The following is a 19,271-nucleotide window of genomic DNA, read 5'->3' on the forward strand; positions in this document are numbered from 1 at the left end:
CATGGGCCCAGCCGCTCCGCGGCACGTGGGATCCTCCTGGACCGGGGCACGAACCCATGTCCCCTGCATCGGCAGGCAGACTCTCAACCACTGCGCCACCAGGGAAGCCCCCTCCCATTTTTTTAACTGGAGTGTTTGTCTTTTTGAGATTGAGCTCCATGAGCTGTTTGTATATTGTGGAGATTAATCCTTTGTCCGTTGTTTCATTTGAAAATATTTTCTCCCATTCTAAGGGCTGTCTTTTTCACTGGTTTAAGGTTTCCTTTGCTGTGCAAAAGCTTTTAAGTTTAATTAAGTCCCATTTGTTTAGTTTAGTTTTTATTTCTGTTACTGTAGGAGGTGGGTCAAAAACGATCTTGCTGTGGTTTATGTCAAAGAGTGTTTTTCCTATGTTTTCTTCTAAGAGTTTTACAGTGTCTGGTCTTACGTTTAAGTCTTTAATCCATCTGGAGTTTATTTTTGTGTATGGCGTTAGGTAGTGTTCTAATTTCAGTATTTTACATGTAGCTGTGCAGTTTTCCCAGGACTGCTTATTGAAGAGGCTGTTTTTTCCCCATTGTATGTTCTTGCCTCCTTTGTCATAAATTAGGTGCCTATATGGGCATGGGTTTATCTCTGGGCTTTCTATCCTGTACCATTGACCTACATTTCTTTTTGTTTTTGTGCCAGTACCATACTGTCTTGATTACTATAGCTTTGTGGTATAGTTTGAGGTCAGGGAGCCTGATTCCTCCAACTCCGTTTTTCTTTCTCAAGATTCCTTTGGCTATTCGGGGTCTTTTGTGTTTCCATATGAATTGTAAAACTTTTTGTTCTAATTCTGTGAAGAATGCCATTGGTAGTTTGATATGGACTGCACTGAACCTGTAGATTGTTTTGGGTAGTATAGTCATTTTCAGAGGATTGCTTCTTCCAACCCAAGAATATGGTATATTTCTCCATCTGTTTATGTCATCTTTGATTCCCTTCATCAGTGTTTTACACTTTTCTGAGTACAAGTCTTTTGCCTCCTTAGGCAGGTTTATTCCTAGGTATTTATTTCTTTGGGTTGCTTTGGTAAATGACAGTGTTTCCTTAATTTTTCCTTCTGATTTTTTGTTGTTGGTGTATAGGAATGCCAGAGATTTCTGTGCATTAATTTTGTATCCTGCCACCTCACCAAATTCATTGATGAGGTCTAGAAGTTTTCTGGTGGCAACTTTAGGATTTTCTACGTATAGTATCGTGTCATCTGCAAACAGTGACAATTTTACTTCTTCTTTTCCGATTTGGATTCCTTTAATTTCTTTTCCTTCTCTGATTGTTGTGGCTAAGACTTCCAAAACTATGTTGCATAAGAGTGGCGAGAGTGGACATCCTTGTCTTGTTCCTGATCTTAGTGGAAATGCTTTCAGTTTTTCACCATTGAGTATGCTACTTCCTGTGGGTTTGTCATATATGGCCTTTATTATGTTGAGGAAGGTTCCCTCTCTGCCCATTTCCTGGAGAGTTTTTATCATAGATGGGTGATGAATTTTGTCAAAAGCTTTTTCTGCATCTATTCAGATGATCATATGGTCTTTATTCTTTAATTTGTTAATATGGTGTATCACATAGATTGATTTGCGTATACTGAAGAATCCTGTATCCCTGGGATAAATCGCACCTATCATGGTGCATGATCCTTGTAATGTGCTGTTGGATTCTGTTTGCTAGTATTTTGTTGAGGATTTTTGCATCTATTTTCATCAGTGGTACTGGTCTATAATTTTCATTTTTTTGTGATATCTTTTTCTGGTTTTGGTATCAGCGTGATGGTGGTTCGTAGAATGAATTTGGGAATGTTTCCCCTTCTGCAATTTTTTTGAAGAGTTTGAGAAGGATCGGTGTTAGCTCTCCTCTAAATGTTTGATAGAATTTGCCTGTGAAGCCATCTGGTCCTGGACTTTTGTTTGTTGGAAGATTTTTAATTATGGTTTCAATTTCATTACTTGTGATAGGTCTGTTTATATTTTCTAATTCTTCCTGGTTCAGTCTTGGAATATTGTACCTTTCCAAGAATTTGTCCTTTTCTTCATGTTGTCCATTTTATTGGCATACAGTTGTTTGTAGTAGTCTCTTATAGTCCTTTGTTTTTCTGCAGTGTCAGTTGTGATTTCTCCTTTCTCATTTCTAATTTTATTGATTTGCGTCTTCTCCCTTATTTTCTTGATGAGTCTGGCTAAGGGTTTACAAATTTTGTTTATCTTCTCAAAAACCAGCTTTTAGTTTTACTGATCTTTGCTATTGTTTTCTTAATTTCTACTTCATTTATTTCTTTGCTGATCTTTATGATTTCTTTCCTTCTACTGCCTTTCGGTTTTCTTTGTTCTTCTTTCTCTAGTTGTTTTAAGTGTAGGGTTAGATTGTTTACTTGAGATTTTTCTTATTTCCTGAGGTGAGATTGAATTGCCATAAACTTCCTTCTTCGAACTGCTTTTTCTGTGTCCCATAGGTTTTGGGTCATCGTGTTTTCATTGTCATTTGTTTCTATGTATTTTTAAATTTCTTCTTTGATTTCTTCAGTGATCTCTTGGTTATTTAGTAGTGCACTGTTTAGCCTCCATGTATTTGTGTTTTTTATAGTTTTTTTCCTGTAATTGATTTCCAATCTCACAGCATTGTGGTCAGAAAAGATGTTGGATACAATTTCAATTTTCTTAAATTTTCTGAGGCTTGATTTGTGACCCAAGATATGATCTAACCTGGAGAATGTTCCATGTGCACTTGAGAAGAAAGTGTATTCTCCCACTTTTGGGTGGAATGGTCTATAAATATCAATTAAATCTATGTGGTCTATTGTGTCATTTAAAGCTTATGTTTCTTTATTTATTTTCTGTTTGAGGGATCTGTCCATTGGTGTAAGTGGGATGTTAAAGTCCCCTACTATTATTGTGTTACTGTTGATTTCCCCTTTCATGGTTGTTAGCATTTGCCTTATTTATTGAGCTGCTCCTATGTTGGGTGCATAAACATTTATAATTGTTATATCTTCTTCTTGGATTGATCCTTTGATCATTATATAGTGTCCCTCCTTATCTCTTGTAACAGTCTTTATTTTAGAGTCTATTCTATCTGATATGAGTATTGCTACTTCAGCTTTCTTTTGATTTCCATTTGCATGGAAATATTTTTTCCATTCCTTCACTTTCAGTCTGTATGTGTCCCTAGGTCTGAAGTGGGTGTCTTGTAGGCAGCATATATATGGGTCTTGTTTTTGTATCCATTCAGTCAGTCTGTGTCTTTTGGTTGGGACCTTTAATCTATTTACATTCAAGGTTATTATCAATATGTATGTTCCTATTACCATTTTCTTAATTGTTTTGGGTTTGTTTTTGTGGGTCTTTTTTTTTCCTCTTGTGTTTCCTGCCTAGAGAAGTTTCTTTAGCATTTGTTGTAAAGTTGGTTTGATGGTGCTGAATTCTCTTAGCTTTTGCTTGTCTGAAAAGCTTTTGACTTCTCCATCCAATCTGAATGAGATCTTTGTTGGATAGAGTAATCTTGGTTGTAGGTTCTTCTCTTTCATCACTTTAAGTGTATCCTGCCACTCCCTTCTGTCTTGCAGAGTTTCTGCTGAAAACTCAGCTGATAACCTTATGGGGATGCCTTTGTCTGTTATTTTTTCTTTTGCCCTTGCTGCTTTTAATATTTTTTCTTTGAATTTAATTTTTGCTAGTTTGATTAATATGATTAATATGTGTCTTATTGTGTTTTTCCTAGGGTTTATCCTGTGCTTCCTGGACTTGGGTGACTATTTCCTTTCCCACATTAGGGAAATTTTCAAGTATAATCTCTTCAAATATTTTCTCAGACCCTTTCTTTTTCTTTTCTTCTTCTGGGACCCATATAATTTGAATGTTGGTTCATTTAGTGCTGTCCCAGAGGTCTCTGAGATTGTCTTCAATTCTTTTCTTTTTTTTTCTTTATTCTGCCCCTCAGTAGTTATTTCCACCATTTTTTCTTCCAGCTCACTTATTCATTCTTCTGCCTCAGTTATCCCATTATTGATTTCTTCTAGTGTATTTTTCATTTCAGTTATTGTGTTGTTCATCTCTGTTTGTTTGTTCTTTAGTTCTTCTAGATCTTTGTTAAACTTTTCTTGCATTTTCTCAATCCATGCCTCCATTTCTATTTCTGAGATTGTGGATCATCTTTACTATCATTATTCTGAATTCTGTTTCAGGTAGATTGCCTATTTCCTCTTTGTTTATTCGGTGTCGTAGATTTTTACCTTGCTCCTTCATTGTGACATATTTTTTTGTTGTCTCATTGTTTTCTTTTTATAATGAGTGAGATTGTGTTCCTGTCTTACTGGTTGTTTGGCCTGAGGCTTCCAACACTGGAGTTTGTAAGCTATTGGGTAGAGCTGGGTCTTGGTGCTGAGATGAGGAACTCTGTGGGACCTCACTCCCATGAATATTCCCTGGGGTCTGAGGTTCTCTGTTAGACCAGTGGTTCGGACTCGGACCTCCCACTGCAGGAGCTTTAGTCTGACCCCCGGCTCGTGAACCAACATCCCGCAAGCTGCGTGGGGTGGCAAAAAAAAAAAAAAAAAAAAAAAAGAGAGAATAGTAACAAAGTAAAAAATAAAATTAGACTAGGAAATTACGATATGTTAGAAAGAATACAAAAATAAAAATATAGATGAATCAACAACCAAAAGGTACATCAGTACCATAATAGTATAAAAGAGGAGGAGGGAAAATTTTAAAAAAATGGAGGGAAAGGCCTTGTCTGTGGAGTGTGGGTGCTAAGCAAGGGCAAGGTTTGGGTGGTGGGCAGGGATTATACTTAGGACCCACAAGGCTGGAAAAGGCCCTGGGGGCTGTGGGGTGTGGGGCTGAGGCTCAAGGAACAGAAGGGGCCCAGGTGTGCTCTTTCCCTGGTCTCAGAGGGCAGGTGATCTCACCTGGGAGCCCAGCAGGCTTCCTGGCTTGAGTGGGCGGAGCAAACACCCTCCTCTCCTCTCCTCTTCTGCTCTTCTGGTCTGGGAAGGCCCCTCCCGCCTGCCTCTCCTGATCTCCCCAGCCTCCCTCTTATGCCCCCAAAGACCAATGTGGCAAAGGTGGGTGGGAGGTGGCCTTGGAGGGCTGGGAACAGGCCTGGGAGTTCAGCAGGCTCCCTGCGCCAATCCCCTGCCCTCCAAAGCTACCTTCAGGCTGCGTGGGTCCCTTTTGATATGGGTAACTCTAACCCTAACACTGTGAACTAGGTTTGAGGGCCATCTATTGAGGCATCATATGAGAGTCATTGAGTCTCACTAAGTTCAGTATTCACACAGACAGACCAGGGTTACAGATAAACCATGCATCATCAGGTCAGAATCACTATCACCAGTTTATATCGTTCAGGAAACATGGGGACAACTATCCCTCATGCCTGCAGACATTAGGTATAGTCACAATTTTTAAAAAATTTGCCACAAGCTTTTGGTTCTCCAATAGCTAAGAATGAATCCACACCAGCTCCAGATCCCCTCAGACAGACAGAGGCATAATTAGCCCCACTTACGCACATGCTAAACATTTTCATACATTATCCTTTCCCTGCTTCTTTAGCAAATTCCTTCAAGCTATTTCAAATGACAGTACCTCTGAGAAGACCTCCCACCACCTCTAGGAAAAGAATCTGTCACTTCCTCTTCTGCACAGCCATATCACTTTGTATAAACTGCTACTAATAGGTCTTCTAACATCTTTTAAAAATAACTTCTTAAAAATTATTTTTTAATGAAAGTTGTAGTAGTAATGTTTAATAGTTATATACTGCTTACTACTTTCCAAGGACCATCTATATGTTTTATATTTATATATAAGTTTCCTAGGGCTGCCAGTGGTACAAAAATTACCACTAACTGGTTAGCTTTAAACAAGAGAAACTCATTCTCACAATTCTGGATGATAGAAGTCCAAAATCAAGATATTAACATGCTCTCCGTGAAGGCTCTAGGGGAGAATCTGTTCCATGCCTTTCTGTTAGCTTCTGGTATTGCTGGCAATCTCTGGTATTCCTTGGCTTATAGATGCAACACTCCAGTCTCTGCCTGTCATATGACATTCTCCTTGTGTGTCTCTCTTTTGTGTCTCTTCTCCTCTTCTTATAAGGACACCAGTCATATTGGACTAGGGGCCTACCCTACTCCAGTAAGACATCATCTTAATTTCATTGTATCTTCAATGGCCCTATTTGCAAATGAGGTCACATTCACAGGTACTGGATGTCAAGATTCAACATATCTTTTGGGGGGGACACAATTCAACCCATAACTTATATCTTAACTTACTGATCTGCACAACACTTCTATGAGATACTATTGTCCAGGGCTTCCCTGATGGCACAGTGGTTAAGAATCCACCTGCCAATGCAGAGGACACAGGTTCGAGCCCTGGTCTGGAAGATCCCACATGCCACAGAGCAACTAAGGCCATGCACCACAACTACTGAGCCTGTGCTCTAGAGCCCACAAGACACAACTACTGAAGCCCGCGCATCTAGAGCCCATGCTCCGCAACAAGAGAAGCCACCTCAATGAAAAGCCTGCACACTGCAACGAAGAGTAGCCCCCGCTCGCTGCAACTAGAGAAAGTCCGCACTCAGCAACAAGGATCCAATGCCGCGAAAAATAAATAAAAATAAAAATACATACATTTATTTTTTGAAAAAGGTACTACTGTCCATATATTAAATAAGAAAACTAAAGCTCAAGGTTAAGAAAAACTTGCCCAAGGTCACACAGCCAGTGAGTGGCAGAGCAAGAATTTAAACCCGGGTTAGTTGGCTTCAGAATCTAGTCACCTAACCACCACACTATACTATCTTTACAGGCAATAAACAGAAGTCAAATCAGCTAAAAGACTTAACAACAACAACAAAATAGAAGTTCCCTATTTATGCACTCCTCCCCAACACACACATACACAACACACACACACACACACACACACACACACACACATACACATGCAATCATAATTAGCCCACTATTCAGGAATAACCACTTTCAGCTTTTTTTTCTGGTATTTACACCCATATTTCAAGTAACAAGTATGTATTGTTATTTTTAATTTATCAGTTTCAAATATCTACTGATTTTTTATGATAAATGAGGATTTTTAGCTCATGTACACTCTCTTTTCCTCCTTCCATCATTCCATTATAAGTATATATCAATTCTTGATTAAATCCATATTAAGAGTTTACATTATTATTACTATTTAAAAATTATTCACTGCTGAGGCAAGGAGTATGCTATAAATATGTTTCCTTTCCTAAAATATGTATTTTTTTCATACAGTTCATAATTAAACCATTTTTTCACTTATGCAGTTTTCTGTAATCACTTACCTCTTCCTCTACCCTTGAACAACTCTGAAAAGACCCTCCAGAATACAATTTTGCATGTGGTTAAACCTGTCAGATCCTCTTTACTTTTGGTGTTTTTCTTGCAGGCACTCATCCTGGAACCCTCCAACCTCCTGCTCCAATCTGGAATTGCTCTGCTCTGGTCCTGTCGCACAAACTTTGTCCTGGAACTGCTCTTCACTGTCATTTTGGAAATTGTTCTTCTCTTAGGTTGGAATCCCATTTCCTGGATCCTCTGTTTTGCTCTTTTTGTTTTTGATCTTGTTTTGGAGCATTTCTACCAATAGCTCCCTTAATAAGAGTAAATATTTGAGATCACATACATCTGAAAATGTCTACTTCAAATTCTCATTTGATTGACTGTTGGTTACATACAGAATTCTAGGCTTGAAATCATTCAGATTTTTTTTTTTTTTTTTTTTTTTGCAGAAAATATTTTTTTTTTATTTTACAAATTTAATCAGTTATACATACACATATGTTCCCATATCCCCTCCCTTTTGCGTCTCCCTCCCACCCTCCCTATCCCACCCCTCCAGGCGGTCACAAAGAACCAAGCTGATCTCCCTGTGCTATGCGGCTGCTTCCCACTAGCTATCTACCTTACGTTTGGTAGTGTATATATGTCCATGCCGCTCTTTCACTTTGTCACAGCTTACCCTTCCCCCTCCCCATATCCTCAAGTCCATGCTCTAGTAGGTCTGTGTCTTTATTCCTGTCTTACCCCTATGTTCTTGATGACATTTTTTTCTTAAATTCCATATATATGTGTCAGCATACAGTATTTGTCTTTCTCTTTCTGACTTACTTCACTCTGTATGACAGACTCTAGGTCCATCCACCTCATTACAAATAGCTCAATTTCATTTCTTTTTATGGCTGAGTAATATTCCATTGTATATATGTGCCACATCTTCTTTATCCATTCATCCGATGATGGACACTTAGGTTGTTTCCATCTCCGGGCTATTGTAAATAGGGCTGCTATGAACATTTTGGTACATGTCTCTTTTTGAATTATGGTTTTCTCAGGGTATATGCCCAGTAGTGGGATTGCTGGGTCATATGGTAGTTCTATTTGTAGTTTTTTAAGGAACCTCCATACCGTTCTCCATAGTGGCTGTACCAATTCACATTCCCACCAGCAGTGCAAGAGTGTTCCCTTTTTTCCACACCCTCTCCAGCATTTATTGTTTCTAGATTTTTTGATGATGGCCATTCTGACTGGTGTGAGATGATATCTCATTGTAGTTTTGATTTGCATTTCTCTAATGAGTAAAGATGTTGAGCATCCTTTCATGTGTTTGTTGGCTGTCTGTATATCTTCTGTGGAGAAATGTCTATTTAGGTCTTCTGCCCATTTTTGGATTGGGTTGTTTGTTTTTTTGCTATTGAGCTGCATGAGCTGCTTATAAATTTTGGAGATTAATCCTTTGTCAGTTGCTTCATTTGCAAATATTTTCTCCCATTCTGAGGGTTGTCTTTTCGTCTTGTTTATGGTTTCCTTTGCTGTGCAAAAGCTTTGAAGTTTCATTAGGTCCCATGTGTTTATTTTTGTCTTTATTTCCATTTCTCTAGGAGGCGGGTCAAAAAGGATCTTGCTGTGATTTATGTCATAGAGTGTTCTGCCTATGTTTTCATCTAGGAGTTTGATAGTATCTGGCCTTACATTTAGGTCTTTAATCCATTTTGAGCTAATTTTTGTGTATGGTGTTAGGGAGTGATCTAATCTCATACTTTTACATGTCCCTGTCCAGTTTTCCCAGCACCACTTATTGAAGAGACTGTCCTTTCTCCACTGTACATTCCTGCCTCCTTTATCAAAGATAAGGTGACCATATGTCCGTGGGTTTATCTCTGGGCTTTCTATCCTGTTCCATTGATCTATCTTTCTGTTTTTGTGCCAGTACCATACTGTCTTGATTACTGTAGCTTTGTAGTATAGTCTGAAGTCAGGGAGCCTGATTCCTCCAGCTCCGTTTTTTGTTCTCAAGATTGCTTTGGCTATTCGGGGTCTTTTGTGTTTCCATACAAATTGTGCAATTTTTTGTTCTAGTTCTGTGAAAAATGCCATTGGTAGTTTGATAGGTATTGCATTGAATCTGTAGATTGCTTTGGGTAGTAGAGTCATTTTCACAATGTTGATTCTTCCAATCCAAGAACATGGTACATCTCTCCATCTATTTGTATCATCTTTAATTTCTTTCATCAGTGTCTTATAATTTTCTGCATACAGGTCTTTTGTCTCCTTAGGTAGGTTTATTCCTAGATATTTTATTCTTTTTGTTGCAATGGTAAATGGGAGTGTTTCCTTGATTTCACTTTCAGATTTTTCATCATTAGTATATAGGAATGCCAGAGATTTCTGTGCATTAATTTTGTATCCTGCAACTTTACCAAATTCATTGATTAGCTCTAGTAGTTTTCTGGTAGCATCTTTAGGATTCTCTATGTATAGTATCATGTCATCTGCAAACAGTGACAGCTTTACTTCTTCTTTTCCCATTTGGATTCCTTTTATTTCCTTTTCTTCTCTGATTGCTGTGGCTAAAACTTCCAAAACTATGTTGAATAAGAGTGGTGAGAGTGGGCAACCTTGTCTTGTTCCTGATCTTAGTGGAAATGGTTTCAGTTTTTCACCATTGAGGACGATGCTGGCTGTGGGTTTGTCATATATGGCCTTTATTATGTTGAGGAAAGTTCCCTCTATGTCTACTTTCTGCAGGGTTTTTATCATAAATGGGTGTTGAATTTTGTCAAAAGCTTTCTCTGCATCTATTGAGATGATCATATGGTTTTTCTCCTTCAGTTTGTTAATATGGTGTATCACATTGATTGATTTGCGTATATTGAAGAATCCTTGCATTCCTGGAATAAACCCCACTTGATCATGGTGTATGATCCTTTTAATGTGCTGTTGGATTCTGTTTGCTAGTATTTTGTTGAGGATTTTTGCATCTATGTTCATCAGTGATATTGGCCTGTAGTTTTCTTTCTTTGTGACATCCTTGTCTGGTTTTGGTATCAAGGTGATGGTGGCCTCGTAGAATGAGTTTGGGAGTGTTCCTCCCTCTGCTATATTTTGGAAGAGTTTGAGAAGGATAGGTGTTAGCTCTTCTCTAAATGCTTGATAGAATTCGCCTGTGAAGCCATCTGGTCCTGGGCTTTTGTTTGTTGGAAGATTTTTAATCACAGTTTCAATTTCAGTGCTTGTGATTGGTCTGTTCATATTTTCTATTTCTTCCTGATTCAGTCTTGGCAGGTTGTGCATTTCTAAGAATTTGTCCATTTCTTCCAGGTTGTCCATTTTATTGGCATAGAGTTGCTTATAGTAATCTCTCACGATCTTTTGTATTTCTGCAGTGTCAGTTGTTACTTCTCCTTTTTCATTTCTAATTCTATTGATTTGAGTCTTCTCCCTTTTTTTCTTGAGGAGTCTGGCTAATGGTTTATCAATTTTGTTTATCTTCTCAAAGAACCAGCTTTTAGTTTTATTGATCTTTGCTATCGTTTCCTTCATTTCTTTTTCATTTATTTCTGATCTGATTTTTATGATTTCTTTCCTTCTGCTAACTTTGGGATGTTTTTGTTCTTCTTTCTCTAATTGCTTTAGGTGCAAGGTTAGGTTGTTTATTCGAGATATTTCCTGTTTCTTAAGGTGGGATTGTATTGCCATAAACTTCCCTCTTAGAACTGCTTTTGCTGCATCCCATAGGTTTTGGGTCGTCGTGTCTCCATTGTCATTTGTTTCTAGGTATTTTTTAATTTCCTCTTTGATTTCTTCAGTGATCACTTCGTTATTAAGTAGTGTATTGTTTAGCCTCCATGTGTTTGTATGTTTTACAGCTCTTTTCCTGTAATTGATATCTAGTCTCATAGCATTGTGGTCGGAAAAGATACTTGATACAATTTCAATTTTCTTAAATTTACCAAGGCTTGATTTGTGACCCAAGATATGATCTATCCTGGAGAATGTTCCATGAGCACTTGAGAAAAATGTGTATTCTGTTGTTTTTGGATGGAATGTCCTATAAATATCAATTAAGTCCATCTTGTTTAATGTATCATTTAAAGCTTGTGTTTCCTTATTTATTTTCATTTTGGATGACCTGTCCATTGGTGAAAGTGGGGTGTTAAAGTCCCCTACTATGATTGTGTTACTGTCGATTTCTCCTTTTATGGCTGTTAATATTTCCCTTATGTATTGAGGTGCTCCTATGTTTGGTGCATAAATATTTACAATTGTTATATCTTCTTCTTGGACTGATCCCTTGATCATTATGTAGTGTCCTTCTTTGTCTCTTCTAATAGTCTTTATTTTAAAGTCTATTTTGTCTGATATGAGAATTGCTACTCCAGCTTTCTTTTGGTTTCCATTTGCATGGAATATCTTTTTCCATCCCCTTACTTTCAGTCTGTATGTGTCTCTAGGTCTGAAGTGGGTCTCTTGTAGACAGCATATATATGGGTCTTGTTTTTGTATCCATTCAGCCAATCTGTGTCTTTTGGTGGGAGCATTTAATCCATTTACATTTAAGGTAATTATTGATATGTATGTTCCTATTCCCATTTTCTTAATTGTTTTGGGTTCGTTATTGTAGTTCTTTTCCTTCTCTTGTGTTTCCTGCTTAGAGAAGTTCCTTTAGCATTTGTTGTAAAGCTGGTTTGGTGGTGCTGAACTCTCTCAGCTTTTGCTTGTCTGTAAAGGTTTTAATTTCTCCATCACATCTGAATGAGATCCTTGCTGGGTAGAGTAATCTTGGTTGCAGGTTTTTCTCCTTCATCACTTTAAGTATGTCTTGCCACTCCCTTCTGGCTTGTAGAGTTTCTGCTGAGAGATTAGCTGTTATCCTGATGGGGATTCCCTTGTGTGTTATTTGTTGTTTTTGCCTTGCTGCTTTTAATATGATTTCTTTGTGTTTAATTTTTGACAGTTTGATTAATATGTGTCTTGGTGTATTTCTCCTTGGATTTATTCTGTATGGGACTCTCTGTGCCTCCTGGACTTGATTAACTATTTCCTTTCCCATATTAGGGAAGTTTTCAACTATAATCTCTTCAAATATTTTCTCAGTCCCTTTCTTTTTCTCTTCTTCTTCTGGAACCCCTATAATTCGAATGTTGGTGCGTTTAATGTTGTCCCAGAGGTCTCTGAGACTGTCCTCTGTTCTTTTCATTCTTTTTTCTTTATTTTGCTGTGCAGCAGTTATTTCCACTATTTTATCTTCCACCTCACTTATCCGTTCTTCTGCCTCAGTTATTCTGCTATTGATCCCATCTAGAGTATTTTTTATTTCATTTATTGTGTTTTTAATCGATGCTTGATTCGTCTTTAGTTCTTCTAGGTCCTTGTTAACTGTTTCTTGCATTTTGTCTATTCTATTTCCAAGATTTTGGATCATCTTTACCATCATTATTCTGAATTCTTTTTCAGATAGACTGCCTATTACCTCTTCATTTGTTAGGTCTGGTGGGTTTTTATCTTGCTCCTTCTCCTGCTGTGTGTTTTTCTGTCTTCTCATTTTGCTTATGTTACTGTGTTTGGGGTCTCCTTTTTGCAGGCTGCAGGTTCGTAGTTCCCGTTGTTTTTGGTGTCTGTCCCCAGTGGCTAAGGTTGGTTTAGTGGGTTGTGTAGGCTTCTTGGTGGAGGGGACTACTGCCTGTGTTCTGGTGGATGAGGCTGGATCTTGTCTTTCTGGTGGGCAGGTCCACGTCTGGTGGTGTGTTTTGGGGTGTTTGCGGACTTTTTATGATTTGAGGCAGCCTCTCTGCTAATGGGTGGCGTTGTGTTCCTGTCTTGCTAGTTGTTTGGCATAGGGTGTACAGCACTGTAGCTTGCTGGTCGTTGAGTGAAGCTGGGTGCTGGTGTTGAGATGGAGATCTCTGGAAGATTTTCGCCGTTTGATATTATGTGGAGCTGGGAGGTCTCTTGTGGACCCGTGTCCTGAAGTTGGCTCTCCCACCTCAGAGGCACAGCACTGACTCCTGGCTCCTCAATTTGGGATGATTTGTTGTCTATTCATGTATTCCACAGATGCAGGGTACATGAAGTTGATTGTGGAGCTTTAATCCGCTGCTTCTGAGGCTGCTGGGAGAGGTTTCCCTTTCTCTTCTTTGTTCTCACAGCTCCTGGGTCTCAGCTTTGGATTTGGCCCCGCCTCTGCGTGTAGGTCGCTGGAGGGCGTCTGTTCTTCGCTCAGACAGGACAGGGTTAAAGAAGCAGCCTCTTCGGGGACTCTGGCTCACTCAGGCCGGGCGGGAGGGAGGGGCACGGAGTGCGGGGCGAGCCTTTTGGGAGGTCTGGGGTCTTCTGCCAGCGTTCAGTAGGTGTTCTGTAGGAGTTGTTCCACGTGTAGCTGTATTTCTGGTGTATCTGTGGGGAGGAAGGTGATCTCTGCGTCTTACTCTTCCGCCATCTTACCCGGAAGTCTCATTCAGATTTTTAAAGGCTTTACTTAAAAATCTTCTGGCTTCCAGTCTTCCTGCTGAGCGGTCAGATGCTTGAAACTTTATATATACTCTGTTTTTCTTCCATAAAAAGTTTTTGGTCTTCTCCTATTCAGGTGCCTTGGGTCTTCTTTCATTCACAGCATTGGGTACTGGGCGGGCCTTTTCACAATGAAGATTCCTGTCTTTCCATTCTTAAAATTTTTAATAATTCCTTTACTTCTGTTTTCTCTTTCTAGAACTCCTATTGGTCAGGTGTTAGCTCTTCTGGATTGATCCTCTAATTTAAAAAAAAATACCTTATCAGGGCTTCCTTGGTGGCGCAGTGGTTGAGAGTCCGCCTGCCAATGCAGGGGACACGGGTTCGTGCCCCGGTCCGGGAAGATCCCACATGCCGCAGAGCGGCTGGGCCCGTGAGCCATGGCTGCTGGGCCTGCGTGTCCGGAGCCTGTGCTCCGCAACGGGAGAGGCCATAACAGTGAGAAGCCTGCATACTGCAAAAACAAACAAACAAAAAACAAAAAACCTTTTCCTTTTAATTTTTCATCTCTTTGGCTTTTTTGCTTTTGCTCTGTCTTCTGATAGAGATTTCCTGGGCTTTCTACTGATTTTTTTTTTTTTTGGCATACCATATTTTGAGTCCTATAAGCTCTTTTTTCATTTTCTAATGTTTTGTTTTGTTGTTTTAATGAAATTCTATTCTTGTTTAATGAGTAATATCTTCTCTCTGAGAATATTAATGTTTGCTTTACATCTTCTATTGGGGAGAAATGGTTAACAACAGGCTAACGTTTTTGTCCATGTGAAGATAACCTTGGGTTTACCTTCTCCCAGCACTGTTGACCTGAAAATGTACTGGATCACACAAAAAAACTGTGGAGGGGAAAGCCAGCTATATTACTAAGCAATATAATTTGCTGAAAAAATATGACCCTTGACTGGTAAATTACATCTGAAATGGAGGACTGTAAGTGGACTATAAAAATCTAATGGAAAACATAGGTCTTAGATACCTGGTGTGCCTCTTGAGAGGACTTGGAAGCTATGTTCATGTGCATTATAAGAAATAGTTCCTATTGCATATGAGACTTTCCTATGCTGTGCCTATGTAGCCTTGGCACTTCAATTGCATGCATTCCTTTTGGGGCTGGGAAGTAGCATCTGGTTGGCTGCAAGGACTTCCAATGAAGATCTACGTGATATACTGACAGGCCATGTTTTCTGTCCTGTATCATTTTGCAAATCTAAATGAACCTCGCACCAGGTTTTGGCCTATTGTATCTTGTGAGTATAGATGTAAATTCAAGCCTGAAATAACTATTGGTGGTCATAATAAGCACTCATTCCCTAAATTGGCTATTTCTTCTTCTTCTTCTTCTTTTTTTCTGTTTGTTTAAGTTTTGACCTATGCCTTTAAAATTGGAAGATTTCAAGTATCTGGAGAACCTAGGCTGGTCAGTTACATTTAGGGTTGAGGCGATTAATGACTAACTGGAAGCTCTGTCTGCGAGAACTGGGCAGCGTGTGGTGGACTTCACTGTGAAGCAATTATAGCCAGCCAGCTATTTTTCTTTTCTTTTTTTTTCCCCACTGGTGAGGATTCTCCAAATCTCTGTTAGCCTTTTCTCTGGCATTATAAAGTTGGTGGAGGGTGAAGAAGGTGAGACTGGGCAGGCATAGTGGTGGTGGTAGGGGACAAGGGTATTAGTTCACTATTCGGTCAACTTTCACTTAATTCCTCTGTTTTCAATACCATGCCTCATTCCTGTTCAGCTCTATGTCTGAGGTCACTGAGTTTATAGCCTTTCTGATTCTGTTTCTGTAGTGATTAACACACCTCTGGTCTTCTGTGAGGGAGGAGGAGTCACCGGAATATGCAGGATGAGAAGAGTCTGGGGGTCTAACCCCTCCTGATACAGACTTTTACACAATCTCCACTTTCAGCCCTATGTCTCCTCAGAGACTCTATAACATGTGGTATCTCCAATTCTTGATCCTTTCCAAAGTTCAAGGGAGAAAAATCATCTGGCTTTTTGTATCAGTCAGAGTCCCATCAAGAAATAGAAACCAGGGCCTCCCTGGTGGCGCAGTGTTGAGAGTCCGCCTGCCGATGCAGGGGATACGGGTTCGTGCCCCGGTCTGGGAGGATCCCATATGCCGCGGAGCGGCTGGGCCCGTGAGCCATGGCCGCTGGGCCTGCGCATCCGGAGCCTGTGCGTCCGGAGCCTGTGCTCCGCAACGGGAGAGGCCACAACAGTGAGAGGCCCACATACCGCAAAAAGAAAAAAAAAAAAAAAAAAAAAAAAGAAAAAAAAAGAAAAAAAAAAAAGAAATAGAAACCATACCAGAAATGTGAACAGGGAAAAACAGAATTAGCAAATGCAGAAAGGAACTATGACTTCTAAGCAGGAGGGTGAATCAAGAAGGAACTAAGAACTCAGGAAAGGGTCCCCAGTGCCCTCAAGACTGAGATTCAGACTTTTAAGGAGAGGGTATGCCTGCCACAGGAATGTGCAGACCAGAGGTGAAGAAAACCCTTGCCAGAGAGTACAGGCTGGAGCTGGTTGACTGAGGGCTGCCAAGGTGAGTGCTACTGGGTCTTCTGTTTGCTGATCTGCTGGCTTCTGTACATGGAAAGTCCATTTCTCCTGCTATTGTCTTGCAATGTCCCTCCAGAATCCTCTAGTGACAAAGCCTAACATCAAGCTAGTTGGCAAAAAAAGAAATGTTTATAAGTTCCAGCTCCAGTATAATAAAACAGAGCAAAAAAGGCAGATTTGCAAAACTACAATGAAGTAGCACTTCACACTGGGCAGAATGGTCATCATTAAAAAGTCTATAAATAATAAATGCTGGAGAGGGTGTGGAGAAAAGGGAACCATCCTACACTGTTGGTAGGAATGTAAATTGGTGCACCCGTTGTGGAAAACAGTATGGAGGTTCCTTAGAAAACTAAGAATAGGGTTACCATATGATCTAGCAATCCTACTCCTGGGCATATATCAGGAAAAGACAAAAACTCTAATTCGAAAATATATTTGCATTCCAATGTTCATAGCAGCACTATTTATAATAGTCAAGACATGGAAGCAACCTAAGTGACCATCAACAGATGAATATATAAAGAAGGTGTTCTATATATATATATATATATATATATATATATATAAAATAAGTGAAGTAAGCCAGACAAAGACAAATATTATATGGTATCACTTATACGTGGGATCTGAAAAAATAATACAATTGAATTTATTTACAAAACAGAAACAGACTCACAGACATAGAAAACAAACTTATGGTTACCAAAGGGGGATAAATTAGGAGTATGGGATTAACAGATATACATTACTATATATAAAATCAGTAAGCAACAAGGATTTACCCTATAGCACAGGGAACTATATTCAATATCTTGTAATAACCTATAATGGAAAAAAATCTGAAAAAGAATATGTGTGTGTGTATAACTGAATCACTTTGCTATACTCCTGAAACTAATACAATATTGTAAATCAACTATACTTTAATTTTTAAAAAAGGTAGATTTGGAGCTGAAAGATAATAAATTGATTACTGTCACACTTGTCATCCATACCTCCCACCTTTTAGAGGCATTAAGCCTTGACCATCTTCATGTTTGCGTCATTCTTCATTCTCCCATCAGCTCTCTATCTTAACACTTTAAAGCTTAGAGTTACAAGTTGTTTCTTACTTTCACCAAAGACAGTATTTACATTTCTGCGCTCCTTATCGTTTTGGGGTAATTAACAAAAGAAGGAGTGATGGTAATTTCTTATATCCTTTATCAGGAAATCTTCCCACCTTTGTATAATTACTCTATTTTAAAACTAACGTACTTATCAAAATGTGAGTCTCCAGAGCAGAGACAGCCTTTAACTCATCTTACGTTCTTTTATCTCCCTCAGTGTCTCACCATGTTATGAGCTTAATGAAGGTTGGGTGAATTAAATGAAATGTACATTCTTTAAAATTTTTTTAAATAAAATTCATAATTTGTTTCAATCAGTTTCGTAGCCATATATCAGGCACCCAAATTCCAACAAGCTGTCTTATAAATCTATGCTGTTTATTAAAATAAGAAATAAGCAAAAACATTTATAGGTCAAGGAAAGCTCATCTTTAATCCTACTAGCAAAGCAACTCACTCTCTATACAGCATACTTACAATAAAAAAGAAACTTTTCATTTTATTCACTTATTTAATGAGCAGATTGTCCTACTGCTTTAGATATATGCTGCACTAAAATATATTTCTAATAGTTGCCCTCTAAAATATGTTAATTTATTTTTAAATGCCTATACTTACCAATTCAGGGATGTCTTTTACTTTGAGAGGAACTTGGATTAAACCCAAATGAGTCCTGAAACTATGAGAATCACCATTTTCATAATTTGGGTTGCGAAGATTAATTAAAACCTTTAAAAACAAATCCAACATAATTGGTTAGTTTCTTTATTGACTATTTACACTTATAAAATTGGCAGTAATAAACTTAGTACATATCACAAGATTAAAAACTATCTGGGTTATGCATATACTTTAATTACATTCTGAATATTATAAAATTGTATTAAAATGTTAAAATACTATAAATATGCTTTTAATTTAATATTCCAACAGATACCATATAAAACTAAAAAATTAAAAATTTAGTTAGAGAGAAAAACTTTCTGATGGTAAAAAGAATTGTTTGATTATAATATTTCACCAGGGAAAATGACAGAAAAATTTAAATTGCTTGACTGTAATATTTGCCAGGGAAAATTTTAGAACCAACTCTAACTCTTTTAAAAAACAGATACTGACAAGGTTTATAGAAAGACAGTGAATAACATCATAAGATTTTGCTGATAAACCAAACCCAAAGGGAAAAAAAATTTTTCAGAAGCCAAGCTAACAAGAAAGATGGATTTATATATTTTTCAATATTAACTAGACTAAAAAAAACCTTAGATATATGCACAGCCTTTACTCTAGGAATCTCACTTCTATCAGTATGATTATGGAAGTAATTAAAGCTGTTTGCAGAGATAGTGCAGAAAAAAACATCAAGGAAGTGCTGTTCTCTTATAAAACAGAAAAACATGAGACAACTTAAATATTCCATTAGAGGAAATTACCTAAATAAATTATGTTTAATTCGTACAAAATACAGTGTAATATGCCTCAATTAATCTCACAATGTTTATTAAATTAAAAAGTTACAGTATAGTAGTATTTATTGCTGTATGATGGCATTATGAGTAATTTCTGTTTTAAATTTTCGTCTTACATATATTTTCTTATTTTTCTAACAACACACGTTTTGGGGAGAGAATAATAATAACTTCAAAAATATTAAAAAATTGAAACTGTTGAGGGAAAGAAACCACCAAGAATCCAAGGAAGGAGATTATAATGACAGAAACACTATCATATC

At 38.2% G+C, this 19,271-nt stretch overlaps 1 protein-coding gene across 3 annotated transcripts in view; it reads right to left on the reverse strand.

Annotated features, from left to right (window-relative positions):
• Window positions 1–19,271, reverse strand: part of TBC1D19 (TBC1 domain family member 19) — a 165,450-nt gene that overhangs the window by 75,172 nt on the left and 71,007 nt on the right. For all 3 annotated transcript variants that reach the window (XM_060091586.1, XM_060091580.1, XM_060091591.1), the window contains one exon: window positions 18,158–18,268. In XM_060091586.1, the coding sequence (XP_059947569.1) occupies window positions 18,158–18,268 (111 nt within the window). The remainder of the gene's footprint in view (window positions 1–18,157; window positions 18,269–19,271) is intronic.

The sequence above is a fragment of the Mesoplodon densirostris genome, chromosome 1 (assembly GCF_025265405.1).
Source record: "Mesoplodon densirostris isolate mMesDen1 chromosome 1, mMesDen1 primary haplotype, whole genome shotgun sequence".
Taxonomy (NCBI): domain Eukaryota; kingdom Metazoa; phylum Chordata; class Mammalia; order Artiodactyla; family Ziphiidae; genus Mesoplodon; species Mesoplodon densirostris.